This window comes from Acinonyx jubatus, chromosome C1, assembly GCF_027475565.1.
Source record: "Acinonyx jubatus isolate Ajub_Pintada_27869175 chromosome C1, VMU_Ajub_asm_v1.0, whole genome shotgun sequence".
NCBI classification, from domain to species: domain Eukaryota; kingdom Metazoa; phylum Chordata; class Mammalia; order Carnivora; family Felidae; genus Acinonyx; species Acinonyx jubatus.
Window position 1 is genome coordinate 164,124,621 of NC_069381.1, and position 19,216 is coordinate 164,143,836.

The 19,216-nt window shown below is 36.5% G+C and overlaps 1 protein-coding gene across 9 annotated transcripts in view; it reads right to left on the reverse strand.

Moving 5' to 3' along the window:
* Window positions 1-2,159: 2,159 nt before the first annotated feature.
* CCDC141 (coiled-coil domain containing 141) overlaps window positions 2,160-19,216 on the reverse strand; it is a 232,049-nt gene continuing 214,992 nt past the window's right edge. For 7 of the 9 annotated variants that reach the window (XM_027055390.2, XM_027055389.2, XM_027055388.2 and 4 more), the window contains 2 exons: window positions 13,416-14,269; window positions 2,160-11,251 (listed from right to left, as the gene is read on the reverse strand). In XM_027055390.2, coding sequence (XP_026911191.1) covers window positions 10,984-11,251; window positions 13,416-14,269 — 1,122 coding nt within the window. In that variant the 3' untranslated portion in view covers window positions 2,160-10,983. Of the gene's footprint in view, window positions 11,252-12,387; window positions 14,270-19,216 lie in introns of those variants that run through there. The other 2 variants (XM_015086781.3, XM_053215384.1) reach the window with 2 other exon arrangements.

A 19,216-nucleotide genomic window follows, 5' to 3' on the forward strand; every position in this document is an offset into this window, starting at 1 on the left:
CTGTTAGCACAGTGCCTGCAGGGCTCGAACTCACAGACCTGAAGATCATGACCTGAGGTGAGGTCGGATGCTTTAGGGACTGAGCCACTCAGGCGCTTCTCCCAAAAAGAGTTTTAAATAGAATATTTTCCATTCTGAATAAACCTTTGACATATTTCCAAACAGACAAGCATGATAGCCATTATAATATGCTTAACCTGCTATGGCCCTACACGACTTAGTAGGGCAGCACTAAGAATTTGGAACATAGAAGTTTACTATTCTTCTGGTAGCTATTTTGCCTAGTTCTTGGTAGCATTGCCTAAATCCCACACATCTTCAAAACTATGTGACTGAACATGTGATGCCTAAATGTGAATTCATTTTCAAACAGGACTCTACAACTCTCAGAGTGGTTTCTTGTGAGAAATCAGTAAATTTGATTAGAGAAAACTATCTTCACTTGCTTTGATTACTGACCTGTTATAAAACAGATCACTATACTACAACGGGATGTTAAATAGGAGTATATTCCCTATCAAATAATAAACATCATGATGATTTTTCCTCTTGAATTTAGCAACTGCATTTATTAAGAGCATTTGTGAGTCAATATTTATACAAGATAAACATCCCCTATCTGCAAGACGGAATGAAATAATCAGATTAAATGTATTACAGAGATTTAATGTTGAATTACATTTTAAAGAGCTCCCAGTAGAGCAAAGAAACAGGTAGGTAAATTCTATTGCTTCTAGGTACTTAGTAGACATAATATACATTTCATTATCTGCATGCATAAACCATTAGCAGTAAAAAAGAAATGAACACACAAAACATTTGTTCTTGAAGTAATCATATATACTTTAATAACTTTAAGAAATGAGCTAGAGAAATCTGCCTTTAAGGACCACATTCAGTACTTCATATGGAAAATTCAAATACAATAGCCAATGGATTAAAAAAAAAAAACAACAGCAGCTTCTTGAGCATGACTTACGATATCACATTTAAATAGAGGCAACCTCCAAGTTCTATATTGAAACTCTTTTAGGATTTCTACCTATGAGGAATTTAAATGGATTTATATTTGAAGTTGATATATGTGTATATAGATTTGAATAGTATTTTCCCATTTCCATCTGCTATCTAGGAATTCTGTTTGAAATATACTGGCTTTTAATTGCACATTTTTAACACTGGAGTTGGGCTGAGTATTTTATCTTGTAGGATGCATATAAATACATGTCTGTATTATACCACACTAAAATAAGAAAAGCCTGTTTCTTCATGAACTCTTAGTCATCAGTTGCTCATAGCACTGTTACCATCAACATAAAGTGTCTTTCTAACCTCATTACATCATATGTCACCTGGGCATCTTATATATTACCTGAATCATACAGATAAGAACTCATACTAAGAAACAGATACACGTACACACACACACCCCACTTGTAACGCCAAGATCCAAAACACTTAAAATGGTTTTTATTAATTCACAGTGATACTAATGACATGTGACATGCTGTGCTAGGTAACAATGACTAAGACAACCAAGCATAATTTTTCACATTTAAAGAAACCATAGATTTTCCTTAAGTTCTAAGGTTCCCTGTGAGATAGCATCATCCCTCTGACTGAATTTTTACCTATGATGGATTAGAGTCAGAGCACAGAATGGGACTCGTGTCAAGAAAACAAGCCCCTGTACCTTAGACTGTGATCATGGCTTGCATATGTACATTCTTCATGATCCATTTTGAATTGTAAATGTGAATTACTATTTATTCAAATATATACTATGCTGCCATAGGTTTAAACAAAAACTACAATGAGTACTCTGGTTGAATATCCATTTCTAAATCCTGGATGGGATCTTAACAGTACTTCGCTGTTTATATGATTATCTTTATAAAGCTTTTGATAAAATACAAGTTTAATACTTGCCTTTTGTGGTACATGAGTTAGTTTTCTTTTATGTCATAAATTATAATAGAATTCTATTTTGGACAAATGATGTAGATAACCAAAATTCACCTTCGAGAACACAGAAAAGAGAAAGCACTTATAGTTCCTATTTGAAAATACAAAATGAGGGGCATCTGGGTGGCTCAGTCGGTTAAGCGTCCGACTTAAGCTCAGGTTATGATTTTGCAGTCCCGTGAGTTTGAGCCATTTGTATTCTATCCTTTAATTAATTAATAGACCAAGATACTTTATGGAACTGATTATTTTTAAAAGTATGATACAATGTCTGACATATTTTACGTCTGGTTTCTATCAAAAAATCTTAGAAGTATACTAGTAGCATGAGCACATCCTTGCTGATAGGAAAGTACTAATCCATGAAAGATACATTCGTTCTTGTAGAGCAGCAGAGTACTAGCTGATAAATCATCCACTCTGGGATTTGATGTCAGAGGCCAAAAGGACTCCTTTTCTTCTAGTATTAAAATTGTTATTGTTCGAGAAAGCTCAGCCTTACAATGTTATAACTACAATGTCTTTCTAATTTTTCTCTCTTGGTCTGTTGATAATGACAATGGCCAGCAAATGATCACATTTGATTTATGTTCCATATCAAGTATCCCCTTGCCCTGGTGAGCATCATCTCCTTCAAATAATATATCTCTTTTGAAATCTCCTAAATATCATAGAAAGCTGTAAGAACAATCAAATGTGAAGTGTTGCAAGTAGATGACAAGTATCCATGTTGTCTGTAACAAATTTGTGGAAAAGGGACAAATTCATGTTGCCTGCCCTTGCCCCTGCCTCTGAAGATGCCTGATTCACTGTGATTCATTAATTGCTAACTCCTTGTCTTTCTCCTGGATGCAGTTGTTGCAGACCTTCTGCTTCTGATAAACTTGCTCTGTTTACTTATTGATTCCAAGAGCTTTTGGTAGATTCACTGGGATTTTCTACCTAGAAAATCATGATACCTGCAAATATAGTTTTATTTCTTCTTTTCCAACTTGTAAAACTTTTATTTCCTTTTCTTATCTTATTCACTGGCTAGGAATTCCAGTACAACATTGAATAAGAGTTGTGAGAAGACACTCTTACCTTCTTCCCAATCTTAGGGGCAAAATGTCTAGTCTCTTACCATTAAGTATGATGTTAGTTATAGGATTTTTGTAGATATTTATCAAGTTGAGGAGGTTTCTTCTGTTTCTAGTTTTCTGAGAGGTTTTTTCTTTTTAAATTATCATGAACACATGTTGGATTTTCTCAAATGTTTTTCCTGAATCAACTGACAGACATAAGCATGTAATTTTTCTTCTTTTGCCTGTATATGTGGCAGATTATATTGATTGATTTTTGAATACTGGACCAGCCTTGCATACATGGACCAAATTGCACTTGTGTAAGAAATCTGATTTATTCATTGTTGTATTTGATTTATTAGTATTGTGTTGAGAATGTTTATGTCTATATTCATGAGAGATATTGGCTATAGTTTTCCTTTAATATCTTTATCCGTTTTCGTATTAGGGTAATTCAGATCTCATAGAATGAGTTATAACTATTCTCCCTACTTCTATTTCTTAAAGAGATTTTGGTGAATTGGTATTATTTCTTCCTTATTTTGTAGATTTACCAGTGAAACCATCTGGGCATAGTACTTTATTTTTTTGGAAGTCTAGTAACTATTGTTTTAATATCTTAAATAGATATAGATGTGATTCATGTTGTCTCTTTCTGCTTCTGTGAGTTTTGGTAGTTTAAATATTTCAAGGAATTGATCCATTTCATCTCAGTTATCAAATTTGTGGGCAGTTTCTTGTAGTATTCCCTTAATAGGTTTTTAATATCCAAGGATCAGTACGATGCATTTTTTAAATTTTTTAATTTTATTTAAATCCAAGTTAGTTAACGTATAGTGAAATAATGATTTCAGGAGTAGAATTTATTGATTCATCACTTATATATAACACCCAGTGTCATCCTAACAAGCCCATCTTAATGCCCATCACCCACTTAGCCCATTCCGCCACCACTCCAGCAATCCTTAGTTTGTTCTCTATGTTTAAGAGTCTCTATGGTTTGCCTCCCTTATATTGATGCATTTTTATGTACTCCAAAATATTTAAACATTTCCCTTAAGATTTATTTTTGACCCATGTGTTATTAGAAGTATGTTTAATTTCCAAATATTTGGAGATTTTCTAGCTATCTTTCTGATTTCTAGTTTAATCCCGTTATGGTCTAAGAACATGCTTTGTATGATTACTATTCTTTTAAATTTAAGTGAGGTGTGTTTTACGGCCAAGAATGTGGTATCTTGGTGAATGTTCCATGTGAGCTTAAGAAGAATGTGTATTCTGCTATTGGTGAATACACTATTTTATAAATGTCAATTGGATCTAATTGATTGACAGTGCTCTTTTAGATCGTATATATCCTAATACTTAGGTGTGAGTAGTCCCATTTATTGAACTTCTGTCTTCTTTACACTGTGTCACACTACACTTTCGTATATTGGCTCACATTTCTAACCACAGCTTCCCTTTGTCTTCTCCCCTACCTGGAGGCCATTTTTTCCTCACTTTGATTACATACTACCTTGTTTTTTCTTTTTCTTGTTCTTGCAAATAGTTGTTCAAACAAGTAGCCAATTTTTCTTGTTCTTGTTCTTGCAACTACTTGTTCAAGCAAGTAGTAAATTCATTAGGACTTGTCTTGAAGGACTCTTGCTTCCTTTAGAACCCCTAGTGCTATGGTGCACATGGTGGGCAATGTTCACATAGAGGATGAATATAGTTGTTCACTGATTAAAATGTGTCAAGGTGATCCCCCAAATTAAGAAGAGAACTGAGGCCTTCTAGAACACCTGGGAGTGCTGGTTTGAAAGGCTGGTTGGTGTCTATTAATGAATGTCTCTGGGAATTTTTTCACCAGAGAAAGACTTGAATAGACTTTTCTAGAGCATGGTCCTGGTATTGCTTCCTGAGTCTGCTATGACAAAAAACCACAGGGTAGCTTAAAATGACAGAAATTTATTCTTTCTCAGTTCTGAGGGCTAGAAGTCCAAAATCAAGGCTTCAGTAGGACCATGTTCTCTGCAAAGTCTCTAGGGAAGAATAGTTTATTACTTCTTGTTCCTTGCGGTTGCAATCTCTGGTGTTCCAGAACTTGAAGAGGCTGACAATGCCACCAATCTCTGCTTTTATCACATGGCCCTTTCCTGTGTGCCTCCTTTGTCTCCATGTCTGTTATGGTCTTCTTATAAGAACACCAGTCACTGGATTTAGGGTCACCCTGATGCTATTCAACTCAGTACAGTCCTCTAATTGGGTAACAAAAAATGTCATGCAGACACATTTTATTGTGGCCTCATCTCCCCTAGGGGTCTCCCCACATACATTTCCTGAATCTATAGGAAATTCACATTGAGAGTGAGGATGAAACCCCCAGCTGACATTCAGTTTCCTCACCCTGATGTTTGGCTATTTTTCCCTTCCTGTCCTACATTTCCCAACACTTAGTAGAACGTAACATACAACTCATTCAGGCTCCCACATATCCCAGTTCCTCAGAAGAATTTATTTATTTTTTTGGTAGGGGAAACAATTGTATTTAATCTGATAACCCAGACCAGGATATGATGAGAAATTCTTTTACTCCTTTAAGAGTAATAGAAATGATAAATACTCATTTTAAGAGGCATCTTCTAGAGCTGCATTAATTTTAGTCAAAATTAAATTAAATCTGAGAGTCAGCATGGCAATGGTGGCTAGGGAAGACACTTTGGAGCAGATGGGAATTTTAGCCTTTCTGATCCTGCCAGGTAACTGGTTTCCTACTTTGTCTGCATTTACAGTGGCCCTGTTTGCCAACAGCTTGTTTGCATGTGGGTTTGCATAATACTACAAAGAAAGGTTCTCTGGCATCATGAGAATAATATGGGTTAGAGACTATTCACCATGAATAAGTTATACTTCTTTATATATTTCATCCTTTGAATTTTTATCTTCAGGAGATTTCATTATATGATTTTTAATGCTAACATGAGATAAAAATACCATTTTGTAGTTGTTGGATCAATAAGGTTCTTGGAAAAGAACAGTTGTTGAATGTCAAAGGGAAAAGTTTATTTCATTAGCTAGCTCTGGAGCTGTTATTTCACAAGTATTGATATTTAAGTGGGTCCTAAATGGAAAAAAGCCATATCAGGGAGCCATCTGAATACAGATTGAAAACATTAAAGTATATAACTATTATTCTTCTGATTTAAAGAAAGATCAGGTTGGATAAAGGTTTTCCAGCTACTCCTCTGGTTAAAATATGTTTCAGTTTCAGCCAGTCTTTACTGTGCTAATTGGAACTATATGTACACAAACATTCTTGTCCATACAGCTCTTCCTACTCCCTTGTTCCTTAAGGAGAATAGGTGTTAATTTTATAATATAAAAAGGAGGATACAAAGAATTGGATTTGCCAGGTCCTGGCTTATACAAATGAAATTGCCATTGAACAGAAGAAAGATCTGGCCAAACTCCAGAATCAAAGATTTGTTCATCTGGAGGAATGTCATGCATCCAACTTCCACCCCTGATGCTTGGGTAGCTGATGTTATATAAACACTCACCAACACAAGGAACAGTGGTGTGGGGATTCATGGATAAAGGCCAAATTAGCAGCTTTGTGCTTTCCATTTTAAGGTTGAATTCATACACAGCTGATAACATTCAAATCTCATCTCATGTAATGAGAGCAGAGAAAATGAATTGTTGTTGCTTTAAGGAGGACACTATTTCATTTAGTGAAAGCAAATCTTTTGGCTAATACAGCTCAAGATTCTGCTAATGGAAAACAGTGTGTTATGCTTTGGCATTTGCATTGACATGCACAATATCAGAGCATACTAGGAGCATATATTTTATTTTGTTTCAAATAACTGTTTCATGGACAGACTTAAAACAAAGTACATACAACAGGAATGTCAAAAACTTCAGATGGCAATTTCTAGTAGGGAATAGTCACAAATAAAACAAAAACAAGTGGAACAAGGTACAATATTTTTGCCTTCATTCATTTGGAAATCAATTAATCAAAATCCTTGAATTTGGTTCTTTTAAAATTTACACATATCAATGAAATGTTGGTTTTAAGTAAAATCTGTATACAGCCAGATTACTGAAACTATTGATTACTACAATAAGATACTGATAATTTGTGGGGTGTTGAAAGAAGTACATAAATTGAGGTTTTGGCATTTTGGACATAGTCATTGTAGTATGCCTACATACTTCATGACTAGAACCTGATTCTGATTGGTCAATGGACATAATAAAAAGTAATAATCAAGTAACAAATATATCTTTCTCTTTTCACATTCCTCCACCCCCTCTCTCCAGAAAAAGAAAAAAACAAGTTGAGTGTATTTTTGTTGGCCTCTAATAATTCAAGAAATATTTATTGAATATGACTATGTCTTAGGTGCTGGGAATATAGTGATGAACAGGGCTGTCACAGAGGAGACGGATGCTCAAACATTCAATTTCAGTATTATGTATCAAGGGACATGACATGGGCAGCTCAGGTTCTGACAGCACACATAGCAGGAACATCTACACTGGACTTGATGGGTCAGAAGGCTTCCTGGGGGAAGTTGTATCTCAAATGGACCAAGAAGGATATGCAGTAGTTAAGCCACATGAAGATAGGTGAGCATATAGGAAGGAGTTCTGGGAAGAAAGGACAGAGAGAAGAAAGAACATGATAGGTTAAAAACCTAAAGTAAAATGTCACCATGTGGGGGGATCAGAAGCGATGGAATAGAGGTTGGAGGGGGGGCCAGGTACTAAAAGGCCTTGTGCACCACTTGAAGAAATTAAAACTTGAGTGAAGTAGTTAGAAGATTCTTGCAGTCATCTATTTTAAGGCTGCATCTTGATTATAAGTGATGGTTAGCATTATTGAATGAGATAACTAATTGTTTACTGCTTCATTTTCCCAAAGATTTTAGAAATTTTAGAATGTGTAGAGATCTGAATGTAAGGATTCCTGCATAAATTTTTCTTTGAATTGAGTATGAAAAAAATTTTACCACCAAATGTTTATACACTTTTTATTAGAAAATCAGAACTGGAAAGCTCAGTTATCATGCCTCATAGGAAACTCAAATTCATTTTGTTCTGCATTCCTTTAAGGTGTCAAGTATATGTTCCTTTTAATCTTCCTTGTCATTTATATTTTCTTGTTGAAAAGTGTTTTGGTATTACTAACTGTCCAGAATTTTCTCTAAAGTAAATGGGTATAAATGTATATATTTTTAAATAGAAACATCACTTGAATTTCCCAGGTTTTTCATTTTTAATCAATAAGTTTAGTTCACACTTGCATAGGGAGAATTCTTTTATCAAGACAGAAATCCAGGCAAAAAGAAAATCACATGTAAGTCTTTGAAATTAAAATATAGCTGGAAGAATAATTGAATAGTTAATTATTGTTCACTGCTGCTGGAATTACTAGATAGTCAATCAATAGCGCAAAAGAATAGGTAGGTAGGTAGGTAGGTAGATAGGTAGGTAGGTAAGTAATAGGTAGGTAGGTAGATAGATGAATACTTGGATGTATGGATGGATGGATGGATGGATGGTTGGATAGATGAATGGTTGGACAGATAGACTGATATACAGATAGCTAGCTGAACTATATATCTTGACCTATATATCTTGAATATCAGTGTAATGCTTTTTCCCAATATTTGGGCTCTATGTGTGTGTACATATATGTGTATGTATACACATACATTTGAAATATATATCAAATACATGTTATATTTGGTATATATACATCAAATGTATCAGAGGTTTTTATACCTTATTTAGTCATACATCATGGATATACAATCCTCAAAGGATTAGCCTTTAAGTGGCATGCAACAGGTAAAGCAAATCAGCTATTTCCATGCCCTAATAACCTTAAGCCACAAATTTCATCAAGATGACAAAGTGGGAAGGGAGATCTTACTGAATTAACAGGAAAGAGACATAGAGTGGGAGAAGAATTTGTTACCTGGTCCTGACCACCCTCTTTGGACATGAATAGATTTTACTATTTAGCTTCAACATGGGAGCAGCAGTTAGGCAAGAATGAAAAATATGTGAAACTGGACCAAAGATTCCCTAGGATGTTATATATAAGCTTTTAATAGATTTCTGTCAAAATTTGGAAGAAAATTAAGTGATTTAATTTTTTAATTAAATTGAATACATAGGAAAAATATGTCAGCTTTACACAACCACACATTTCATGTCTTCAGATAACCTTCGGTAACTTTTTAATATTAACTTGAATATATTACATTTAAATATTATTATTGTAGACAGTCTTGCAGCAACATAATTAATTCCTTCTCTTCATTAAAATATGTAATAAATTATTCTTTCAACCAATGATTTTACCCTACCATGACAAGACTATGTTTAAAATTTAAAAACAAATGCCTCTCTCATTCATGTTTATTTTTAAAAGGAACCAGAAAAAGACCCTCTTTTCTGAATGATATATTTCAGAAATGTATAGAGCATTCTTCAGTATTACAGTGATAATTAGAAGGATAGAATTCACCTTATGTTGTCTTATTACACTCTTCTTTTTCCCTTTTATCATACTAAATGCATCCTACTATGGTTAATTTCAAGTCTTTGAATAAGATATAGTCTTACAAAATTAGAAAGGAATTTGACTTCCAATTCATAAACCATCAACATCCCACACGGGAAAGCTTGGAAATCACAGACTAATATTATTGCTTTAATATCCTAAAGAAATAGCATCTGAAAGAGAAGAGTGGACAGGAGGCAGTGTGATGATAAATTACATCAACCAATATAATTACGTTTAGCCTTCATAGAATGCTTTCCATTTCCAAATGTTTACAAGACATGAAACAAAAATGCTCAATTGCCCAAGAGGTAGATGATGAACCCATTTTCCAAATGGGAAACTGAGGCATTGAGATGTCTATACCACAAGCTGCAAAAATACTCAGTTGAAGAATCAAGATTAGAAGCAGGAAGAGCAGGTTGCTGGTGTATATACATGGCTACCCAAAAGGTGACAGTGGCATGACAGGAATTATGTTGGTCCATCTGCAGCCTGTGCTCCATTTTGCTCTATGACATGTACAGCTGATGGAAGTTTGAAACTTCATTTGAAGTTAACAGCACATCTATTCTCCACTGTGAAACCCATGAGATCAGCATGAGGAATGATTATTTATGATGGCCTCCCCAGACTTAGGAAGGAAGGCTAGGTTAAAACTATATAGAGTGTATTTCAATAAATGAGATAAAGACATAAAACAAAATGAAAGGACAGCTTATGCAATAATGAAAACCACAACTTCAATATTTCTACTGTTATTCTACAAAGAGATGTTTATGACCACAATTAAAAACAAGTTATTGGGGGTGTCTTGGTGGCTCAGTCAGTTAAGTATCTGACTCTTGGTTTCAGTTCAGGTCATCATGTCATGGTTTGTGAGTTCAAGCCCTGTGTCCAGCTCTGCACTGACAGTATGGAGCCTGCTTAGGATTCTCTCTCTTTCTCCACCTCTCTCTCTGCCCCTCCCTGCTCTCCCTCTCTCTCTCTTTAAAAATAAATAAACTTAAAAAAATTATGAAACAATTGAATTTGAAATTTAACTCACATCTTTCTACTGAAGTGAACCTTAATATACATGCTTTTAAACTGGGAGGGAATAAACATAGTGTATTTTACTGTGCTTTTGTCTTGAACACATCTCTCTAGAATACAAAAATGTATGCTTATCCACTGCTAATAATTTACCAACGTCTTCAAATATACTAAAACACTAAAGAAAATGTGATTATTTCACTGAGCAGTGGGATTAGCTGAACAAACAACATGACCAGAATGGGGGTACACTTCATGGAGGATGTTCTGTGGGAGATACAGGAAAATAAACAACCATAGCATTGTTCTTTAGGCTCATGAGAATGACATCCAGGAGTGCTAACCCCACAGTTACTGTGTGAGTACCCAGTACATTAGGGACACACTAATATAGACGACACACAGCGTTATCCAGTTTATTCTTGTGATTGGCGGCCTGTGGTTACCTGTCACGTGGAGGATGACATTGGAAGAGAGAATGCCATTAGAGTTTTGGGCCTGAGCCACATAGAGGCCTGCGTCTGCCTCGCATGCCTTCGGAATGAACACCGAATGTCTTGTCTCCTTGTGTAAAACCTGTAAGTGCCCATCTGCAGACAATTTCTGGCCCTTCTTGTACCTGAAGCAGAGAGTCAGTTTTTAAAGTTAGGATCACTGTATATTCACATCATTTCCAAGATCTAAAAACCATTGCAAACAAACCCATTACCACTGGCAATAGTCTCTAGTATTAGCAGGAACTTTGCAGCTGCCACAAATTCCAATGGGGCTGTTCATCCTTCAAGCAGAGGTTGGCGACTTGTGGCCAGAGAATTGTGTGATTGAGTCAGACCATGTTTTTAAAAAATTGAATTTTTCAACAACATTTAACAATTGGAATATTGCATATAAAAATCCAGATATCCAACTACTCTTTGAAAAACCCCAGACCATCTGGCCACACAGGGCCACCATTTGCTTATAGCAACAATCACCTAGAGTGTGAAATGGCACACCTCTCTTTGGGCTGTGTCATTCTTTTAGCTGCTATGGAACAGCAGCCTGTGACTTCTGGGAATCTATGCTGGAGCAAGACTCATCCATCCCATCGTATTCGTGGACCCCACAAGATCCATGTCAGAGTATCAATATGCTGTTTTAGAGAAAGGCACTTATACAGCATTTCCTGATGAAATGAACTCATTTAATTTCTATGAATTAATTTCATTAGAAGAAAATGATTTCTAATTATGAAAGGCATTTATGTAATTGGATTATTACTGTTAATGACATGTTTTGAAAAGTTTCCTGTGAACACAAGCAGCTGCCTCTTTTTAGAAAGCAAATAATTTATTTTGTATATTCTAGATTCTTTTCTATTTATTTACACCCATGTTCCTTCACCTAAGAAGTGGTGACAAACCTGAGTCATTTTCTGTTCCCATTGCTTAAGTGATAACTTTGCATTTTTATGAGTGTCCTAAGCATGTATGATTCCAAGACTTTGCCAGTTGTTAATTGAGCAAAACTTAATTGTAAATCCAAAAGCAAGGTATCTTTTCACAATATTGCAATAGTTCTTCAAGAAATACTAACTAAGTTATTTGTTGTGTGGACAAAACCAAGAAACACTGCAGACGACATTTTCTTTGGGGTGAACTGATATTTAATAATGAATTAAATATCTTTCAAATTCATAAATATGAAATTCCTCATCTGTCAAAAACATGCAATTGTAAAAACAACAAAATAAAACAGAAGCACAAACAGCTGCAGTGTAGCATAAGTGCAGTTTCTTTTAATGATCTGAGGAACCAAAGTTTTCCCATAGATTCTTCAGATAACCACCTCACACTTCAAGTATCGTCAATGGGCACACACAGTCATCGGAACTGTTAAGGTCTACCGAAATATTATGATAAGTAAATGTTACCTTACTTATCTTAGTTGATGAGTATGAATTCAGTCTCACCTATTTGTAACTTTGTCCTCAGATAAATCTACTTAAGAACAAAAATTAATTTTGTTTTTCAAAGATAAAAAAATTTCTAAATGTTTAGAAGTAACCCACGTGTTGAGAAAGTGAGAACTACTTTTTAAAACAACAGTGATTCAAACCCTGTATTCTGCAGTTTATTCTCTATTAAAACAAACACGCTAAAAAATAATGATGTCTCCAGAGGGAAATCCTATTGTTTACAGATCAGTTATTACACCACCTTTCAAAAATGGGTTTATTACCTGTCACCGGGAGCAACTATGAAAGAAATATTTTTATTCCATCTCTCACAAATTTATGGAAAGAAATCTTAGTGAAACAAACAAATATCACAAAAGTGGTGTGTGACTCTGTTGGGAAGAGGGAAAAGATGAAATAGGCAAATGAAGGAAAAGAGAAAAACCCACATTCGTATGTTTTTGAATCGAATATGGGATGTTAGACTAAGAAAATGTCATGCTTTTGTAGACATAAACAAGGGGAAAGAATTTCAACCCATAGTCTTCAGACATGTGGAATGTTAAATACCAGAAGACAAAAACAAACAAAAAAAAACACAGCTAAGTTGCAGTGCTTTTGGAGTTAGTCAACTATTATTTTATGTGGTTACTTTTCTTTCTAGGGGGTGTTAGCCATGCTGGGACTACAGTCAGAGTTGGGGGCCGGTGTGAGGCTGAATCATGCAGATTTGCAGTGTTGCAGAATATTAATCAGCTGTCCCTAAACCTTTCAGTTAGTGCACACAGAATGATTTGCTCAGTCATTCAATGTGTTTGTTTATGACTTGTCATTGTAAGCTACCCACCATGTCAGTGTAGGCTCTGGAAATCCTGTCACTTCAACTTCCAAAGTCACTGGAGAACCTTCCATGACAGTTACATTAGACTGAAGCCTGGAGAAATTAGGTGCCTGGCCAGCGAGGCTGACCACGGTGTTCTTTGCTGATGTACATTTAATCTCCTCTTGGGGGACCGTTTGCCTTTGATAGGCCTGGTTGGAGCCTGATCGAAACCCAAGGCCTGAGAATGCATCCTGGGAAGCATGCAGCCTGTCTTGGGTTTTAGTGACATTGTTATCAGCATGCACTTTCTCCCATGTTTCTAGCAAACTTCCCTGAGCCTGAGGGTGCTGTTGTAAAGCTCTCTCATGCACTTCACTCAGCATGCTCTCTGGATGTTTAGCACTGATTTTGCAGAAGGCAGTACTTTTTTCCAAAATTCCTTGGGAGGTTAATGGGACTTCAGCTTTGAACTGGGGAGAGGGCCTCTCAAAATGACTTGAAAATGTTTCTCTCTTATCATTGTAAGCATCAGCAAAAGCAGCAGGTGGTGGGATGCCAGATTCCTGGGCCTCTCCTGGACAGCTGGCCCCTGTCTGCATCCTGTAGTTGCTCATGGGAAGGCTGCAGGGAGGGCTAGACCGCCCCTCCACTTCCATGTCAGCAGGGGCAAGGGGGGAATCAGGGCTTTCCGGGAGTGGAGGCAAGGAGATGTCATCAGGTGAGACACACTCATATTCTTCTCCCGAAAGCATGTCTGGAGGCAGGAGATGGCCTTGGACAGCATCCTCTTTGTCAGAGAGCAGCTGCGTCAGGTGCTGTGGGAGCTGACCCTCTCCTGTTCCATTGACAGTCAAAATATCTTCTACCTGCGCCTTCTCCTTCAACACAGAAAAGCCAAAGCTTTGAGTTAGTCATTCAGTTTTTTTCCAAGTCACAAACTCAACTTCAGGCAGACAACCTAAGAAAAGCTACAGTGAATTAGAGCTCGGGGCCCTGACACAAGCGTTACTGAACTTGAAACCATCTGTCTGTTTAAACTGGGCACAGTCCCATCCCATGACTAAGAAATGGGTAAACTGACTGCTAGTCTCTGAATGAAATGTGATAGACCTTATGAAAGAGAGGAGAGAAAGCCCTAGTTTTCATCTCTAATGAAGGGGTTGAATCAGATGAATGTCTTTCAAACCATGATCTGAGGAACCTTCTTCCACCGGCAAATTCTGCTTTGTTTTGTCTATATTCCATGTGAACACGTAGCTCCTAAACATCAGAGGCTCCCTTGTTAGGTGATCCCTCAGACCCTCCTAAGAATAACCCCTCTTTTTTTCCTTAGGAAAGCCATCCTTTATTATTATTATTGTTATTATTATTATTATTATTATTATGGTAAAATATATAACATGAAATTTACCATTTTAACCACTTCTAAGTGCACGGTTCAATGGTATTAAGTACACTCACATTGGTGCAACCATCCATCATCCAGCTCCAGAACTTTTTCATCTTCCCAAACTGAAACTCTTTACCCATTAAACACTGAACTATCCATTCTCCCATCCCCCAACCACTTCTACTTTCTGTCAGTATGAATTTGGCAATTCTAGGCCATATAAAGTCACTTTTAATGACTGGTTTTATTTTCTTAAGTGCCTTATTTTTATTCTCCTGTTGCAAAATATCTACTGAGCACTTATTTCATACTAGGTGCCATGTTAGGCATTGGTGAGATGAAATGAGTAAAAGTAAATACAGTCTCTGCCCTCAGGGAGATAATAGCCCGGTGGGGGAAGTAGATATTAATGGAACAATCACAGGTTACAGTCCTTCACAAGAGAACACAAGATACAAAAGAGGAGTGCCTGCCACTTATCTTTCCATGCCATGTGGAGGGCAGGTCATGCTAGGAGACTGTGAACAGCAGTACATCACCTCCTGCTTACACTGATCTAGTATTTCTCCCCACTAATCCATGTCCATGTCTGCTTTAAAAAAGAGGCTCAAATATCCATCCTTTCTGGCACAAACTCAAAAGAGCATTGACGCTGAAGGGGATCTCATCTATCTCAGCCTGTTGTTTTATATCTACTTCTTTGCCTTTCCTCTTTTTGGGTGCATTTTTACTTAAAAATTACTGAGATTTTTCCATTGCCACTGCTTGCACATAAGAAAGTTATGTCTTGCCTTGACTTTGTGTTCTTCATTTTAGCTCATTCACTTTATAAATAATTTTTGAGACATAAATGTGTTTTCAGGTTGAAGATTAGAAGTAAAAACAGTGTTCCTTCGACTACCCCAGAGACATGACTTATCCTCAGAGAAAGTATAAGCATAGGTTTGGAGAAAGTGGTTTCCTTCGCCGTTTAGTAGAAGTTTAAACTCTGGGCCTAAAAGCCAGAATTTTTATTTTAATTATTTTTTTAAGTTTATTTATTTATTTTGAGAGAGAGAGAGAGCATGAGCAGGGGAGGGGCAGAGAGTAGGAGAGAGAGAGAATCCCAAGCAGGCTTCCTGTAGTCAGCACAGAGCGCAATGCAGGGCTCAAATTCACGAACAGTGATATCATGACCTGAGCTGAAATCAAGAGTCAGATGCTTACCCAACTAAGCCACCTAGGCGCCCCAAAGCCAGAAGTTTTTTAAAGTCCTTCTCATTAAAAAAACCCAAAAACTAAATAAACACATATCCAGTAGGAAATTCCCCTCCTTCTTTTGATTTTCCTACATCGGCTTAGCTCTGCATTTATTTTCTGTTTCATAGGGACTTTGGTCCAACTTCCTGTTCAGTATAGGCAACTTCTCTATGACATTCTGGTAGCCTATGTTTGAACACTTTTCCTGAAAGAGTTTTTTCTTTGAATAGAAGTTTATGCTTTACTTGTGTTAAGAATCTCTTCCTATATTTAGCAAAGATATGCCTTCACTCAGTATCCAACAACGGATCTGAACCAGCCTCCTGGAGCAACAAAGATGTCCAATTTCTCTCTTCTTTTAACTGCTCTTTGACTATTTGGAAAATTGGTCTCGCAGTCTGTCAATCTCTTTCTTCTACTAAAACCTCCAGTCTTCTTCTGCCTTGCCTCTGGAACTTTTATCATCAAGGTCACCTTCTGGGAAGCCCTACTCCTACTAGGCATTTGTTGATTTGAGGGTCATCCATGGCCACGCAACTTCTTAATGCCTTCTTTGGGTAGTGTGTGTCTCTCTAGAGAAGAGTAATGTTTAAGAATTGTCTGAAAATTTGCAACAGGCTTAGGAGAAAAACTTGAATAAAAGTCCAGGCTAGTCTTCTCACTCTTCCCTCCTGCTTGGGGAGGAAATGACTTACTTAACTGCAGGTTTAGACTGAGCATGCTCAGCTCTGACTTTTTGAGGCCTCTCCTGTGGATCTGTCTTCTACCAAATGTGTGTATTCATGTTAGATTTAAACTATGAAAAGCCCCTGTACAGAAAGCCTCTGGTTGTCTAGCTGTGCACCCAAGTGTTTAGGTAGGCAAGTCTATCTAAATCAGAGATAAAGTTTTAGGAAACCCACTAGAAAAGTCCAAGCCATATTCTCTAATCCTGCTTTTACTAGTTATTGATTCCTGACTCCCGTGATTCTCTTTCAGTGGTGTCAAACTCAGAAGGGAATCCAAGAATATTATTTTTTTATTCCCTACAATTCCTAAGGTAGAAAAATACTTTCCACAGCAACTAGCAGATAATTTCTACTGACAATAAGAGAGAATGTTCTGAAATCTTTTCCAGAAACATTTCAACTTATTACTGTTTCCCCTAAATATGTTTATTTCCAGGATTTATTTACTTTCCAGATGTGAATTAATCAATGGAACCAACATCTCCTTGATCTATGTGATATATTTTTATTAAAGTGATTATGTTAGTTCTTTTTGTGTTTTTATAAGAACCATATGTGGCTATTCATACTGAGTTTTTAAAAATTTTTTAAATATTTATTTATTTTTGAGAGAGAGACAGAGAGAGACAGAGCATGAGTGGGGGAGGAGCAGAGAGAGAAGGAGACACAGAATCTGAAGCAGACTCCAGGCTCTGAGCTGTCAGCACAGAGCCAATGTGGGGCTCTAACTCCACGAGATCATGACCTGAGCTGAAGTTGGACATTTAACTGACTGAGCCACCCAGGTGCCCCAATTCATACTGAGTTTTTAATCAACCAAAATTTTCTACCTCTTCTATTAATGCCATTGATAAAAATGTTGAACACTGCAGAGTTTAGAACAAAGTCAGATGTCTCCCCAAAGCAAGGCAAACTATCTTCCAGGTTGACACTGTTGAACTACCTAACATTCTTGGAACAATTATAATCTAATCAAACTCTTATTCAGTTCACGTACTTACACTTACCTTAAGAAAGAGATCATAAATATGTTTATCAAATGACTTTTGAAGTCAGAATAAATTTGCTTATGACACTAATCTAGAATTATCCATTAAATAGTCATCTCACAAAGCAAAAGCAAAATAAGGTGAATTTAATATAAGTTTTTCTGAGTCAATCCATGTAGGCTCTTGGCATTTTTGCCTTTATTCTCAAAGGCAAATAAGCTTTTCATTCTTAAGTCATTATGGAATTTTACAAAACTTCTTTTATTAATTAATTTCTAAAACTCAAGTATAATTAACATATAGTGTTCTATTAGTTTCAGGTGTACAATAAGTGATTCAACAATTCTATATATTACTCAGTGCTCATCACAATTAAGTGTGCTGCTAATCCCCTTCACCTATTTAAATCTCACTGAGTTACAGTTTTCTGGGTCTACCAGTTTCCTTTATGAAAATGTTTTTCAAACATTCACATATACTATTTTTTTTAACATTTCCCCACCATGAAATCATTTTTGCTATTAGTAGAGGGAAAAAGTGTGTGTGTGTGTGTGTGTGTGTGTGTGTGTGTGTGTGTTTCCAGAAAGCGGTATTTCCAGACAGAGCATATTTGCATCAATTTAATAAGTTCTGGCAGAATGGCTGGGAAGCTGATCTAATTCACCACAACACTGCTCACTCTCAACTTGTTTCTCTTATATCCTTGGCTGCTGTTTGTCTTTTTGTTGATTCCTTTTTCTTCCCCAACCTTCTAATTATATGGATAGTGTGTGATCTTGTCTTAAGTTCTCTAATCTTCTCTTTATACTTTTCCCCTCAAAGATCTCACCCACTTTCATGTCTAATGATCAATTAACTTTTAATTAATCCTAAATCTGTGGCCTCAGTTCTTATATCTGTCACGATTTCTAAACTTTCATTTCCACTAACAGCCATAACCACTTGGATTTACAACCATTGCCATGTAGGCAAACAAAGTGAGTGTTTGGAATAGAGAATATAATAATATTCTACATCCCTTGAAGTAAGTGTGTAGCACAAATTCTCAAAGTACACACAGTGGGGAGCCATCTATATGGTAAATTTAAGGGAACATCAGAAGACTTTACCTTTCCAAATAGTCCCACAATACTCTTATCCTGGTATAAATAAGATTTAATGAAGGTAAGTAGGAAGTAGAGAAAGAATGATCTTGAACACAGGACTTCTCTATGAAAGACATTTCTGGGGAAGGCTTTTGGAAGGGGCTTTGGGCAGCCAAGGGGTGAGTTGGTAGCATTGCACACTTGGGGTAGACAAAATAAAAGAGATGAGAACAGAAAGATGGTGAAGAACACTTTGTCCCTTTCCCATTTTTTTCCAAAGCAAATGTCTTAAGAACGCCTTTGCCGCCTACCAGGTGATCAGGATTAGAAGAGGGCACAGGGCTGTCCTCACCCAGTTTGATAAGAGTACTCCACTGATTGTTTGGTATAAAAG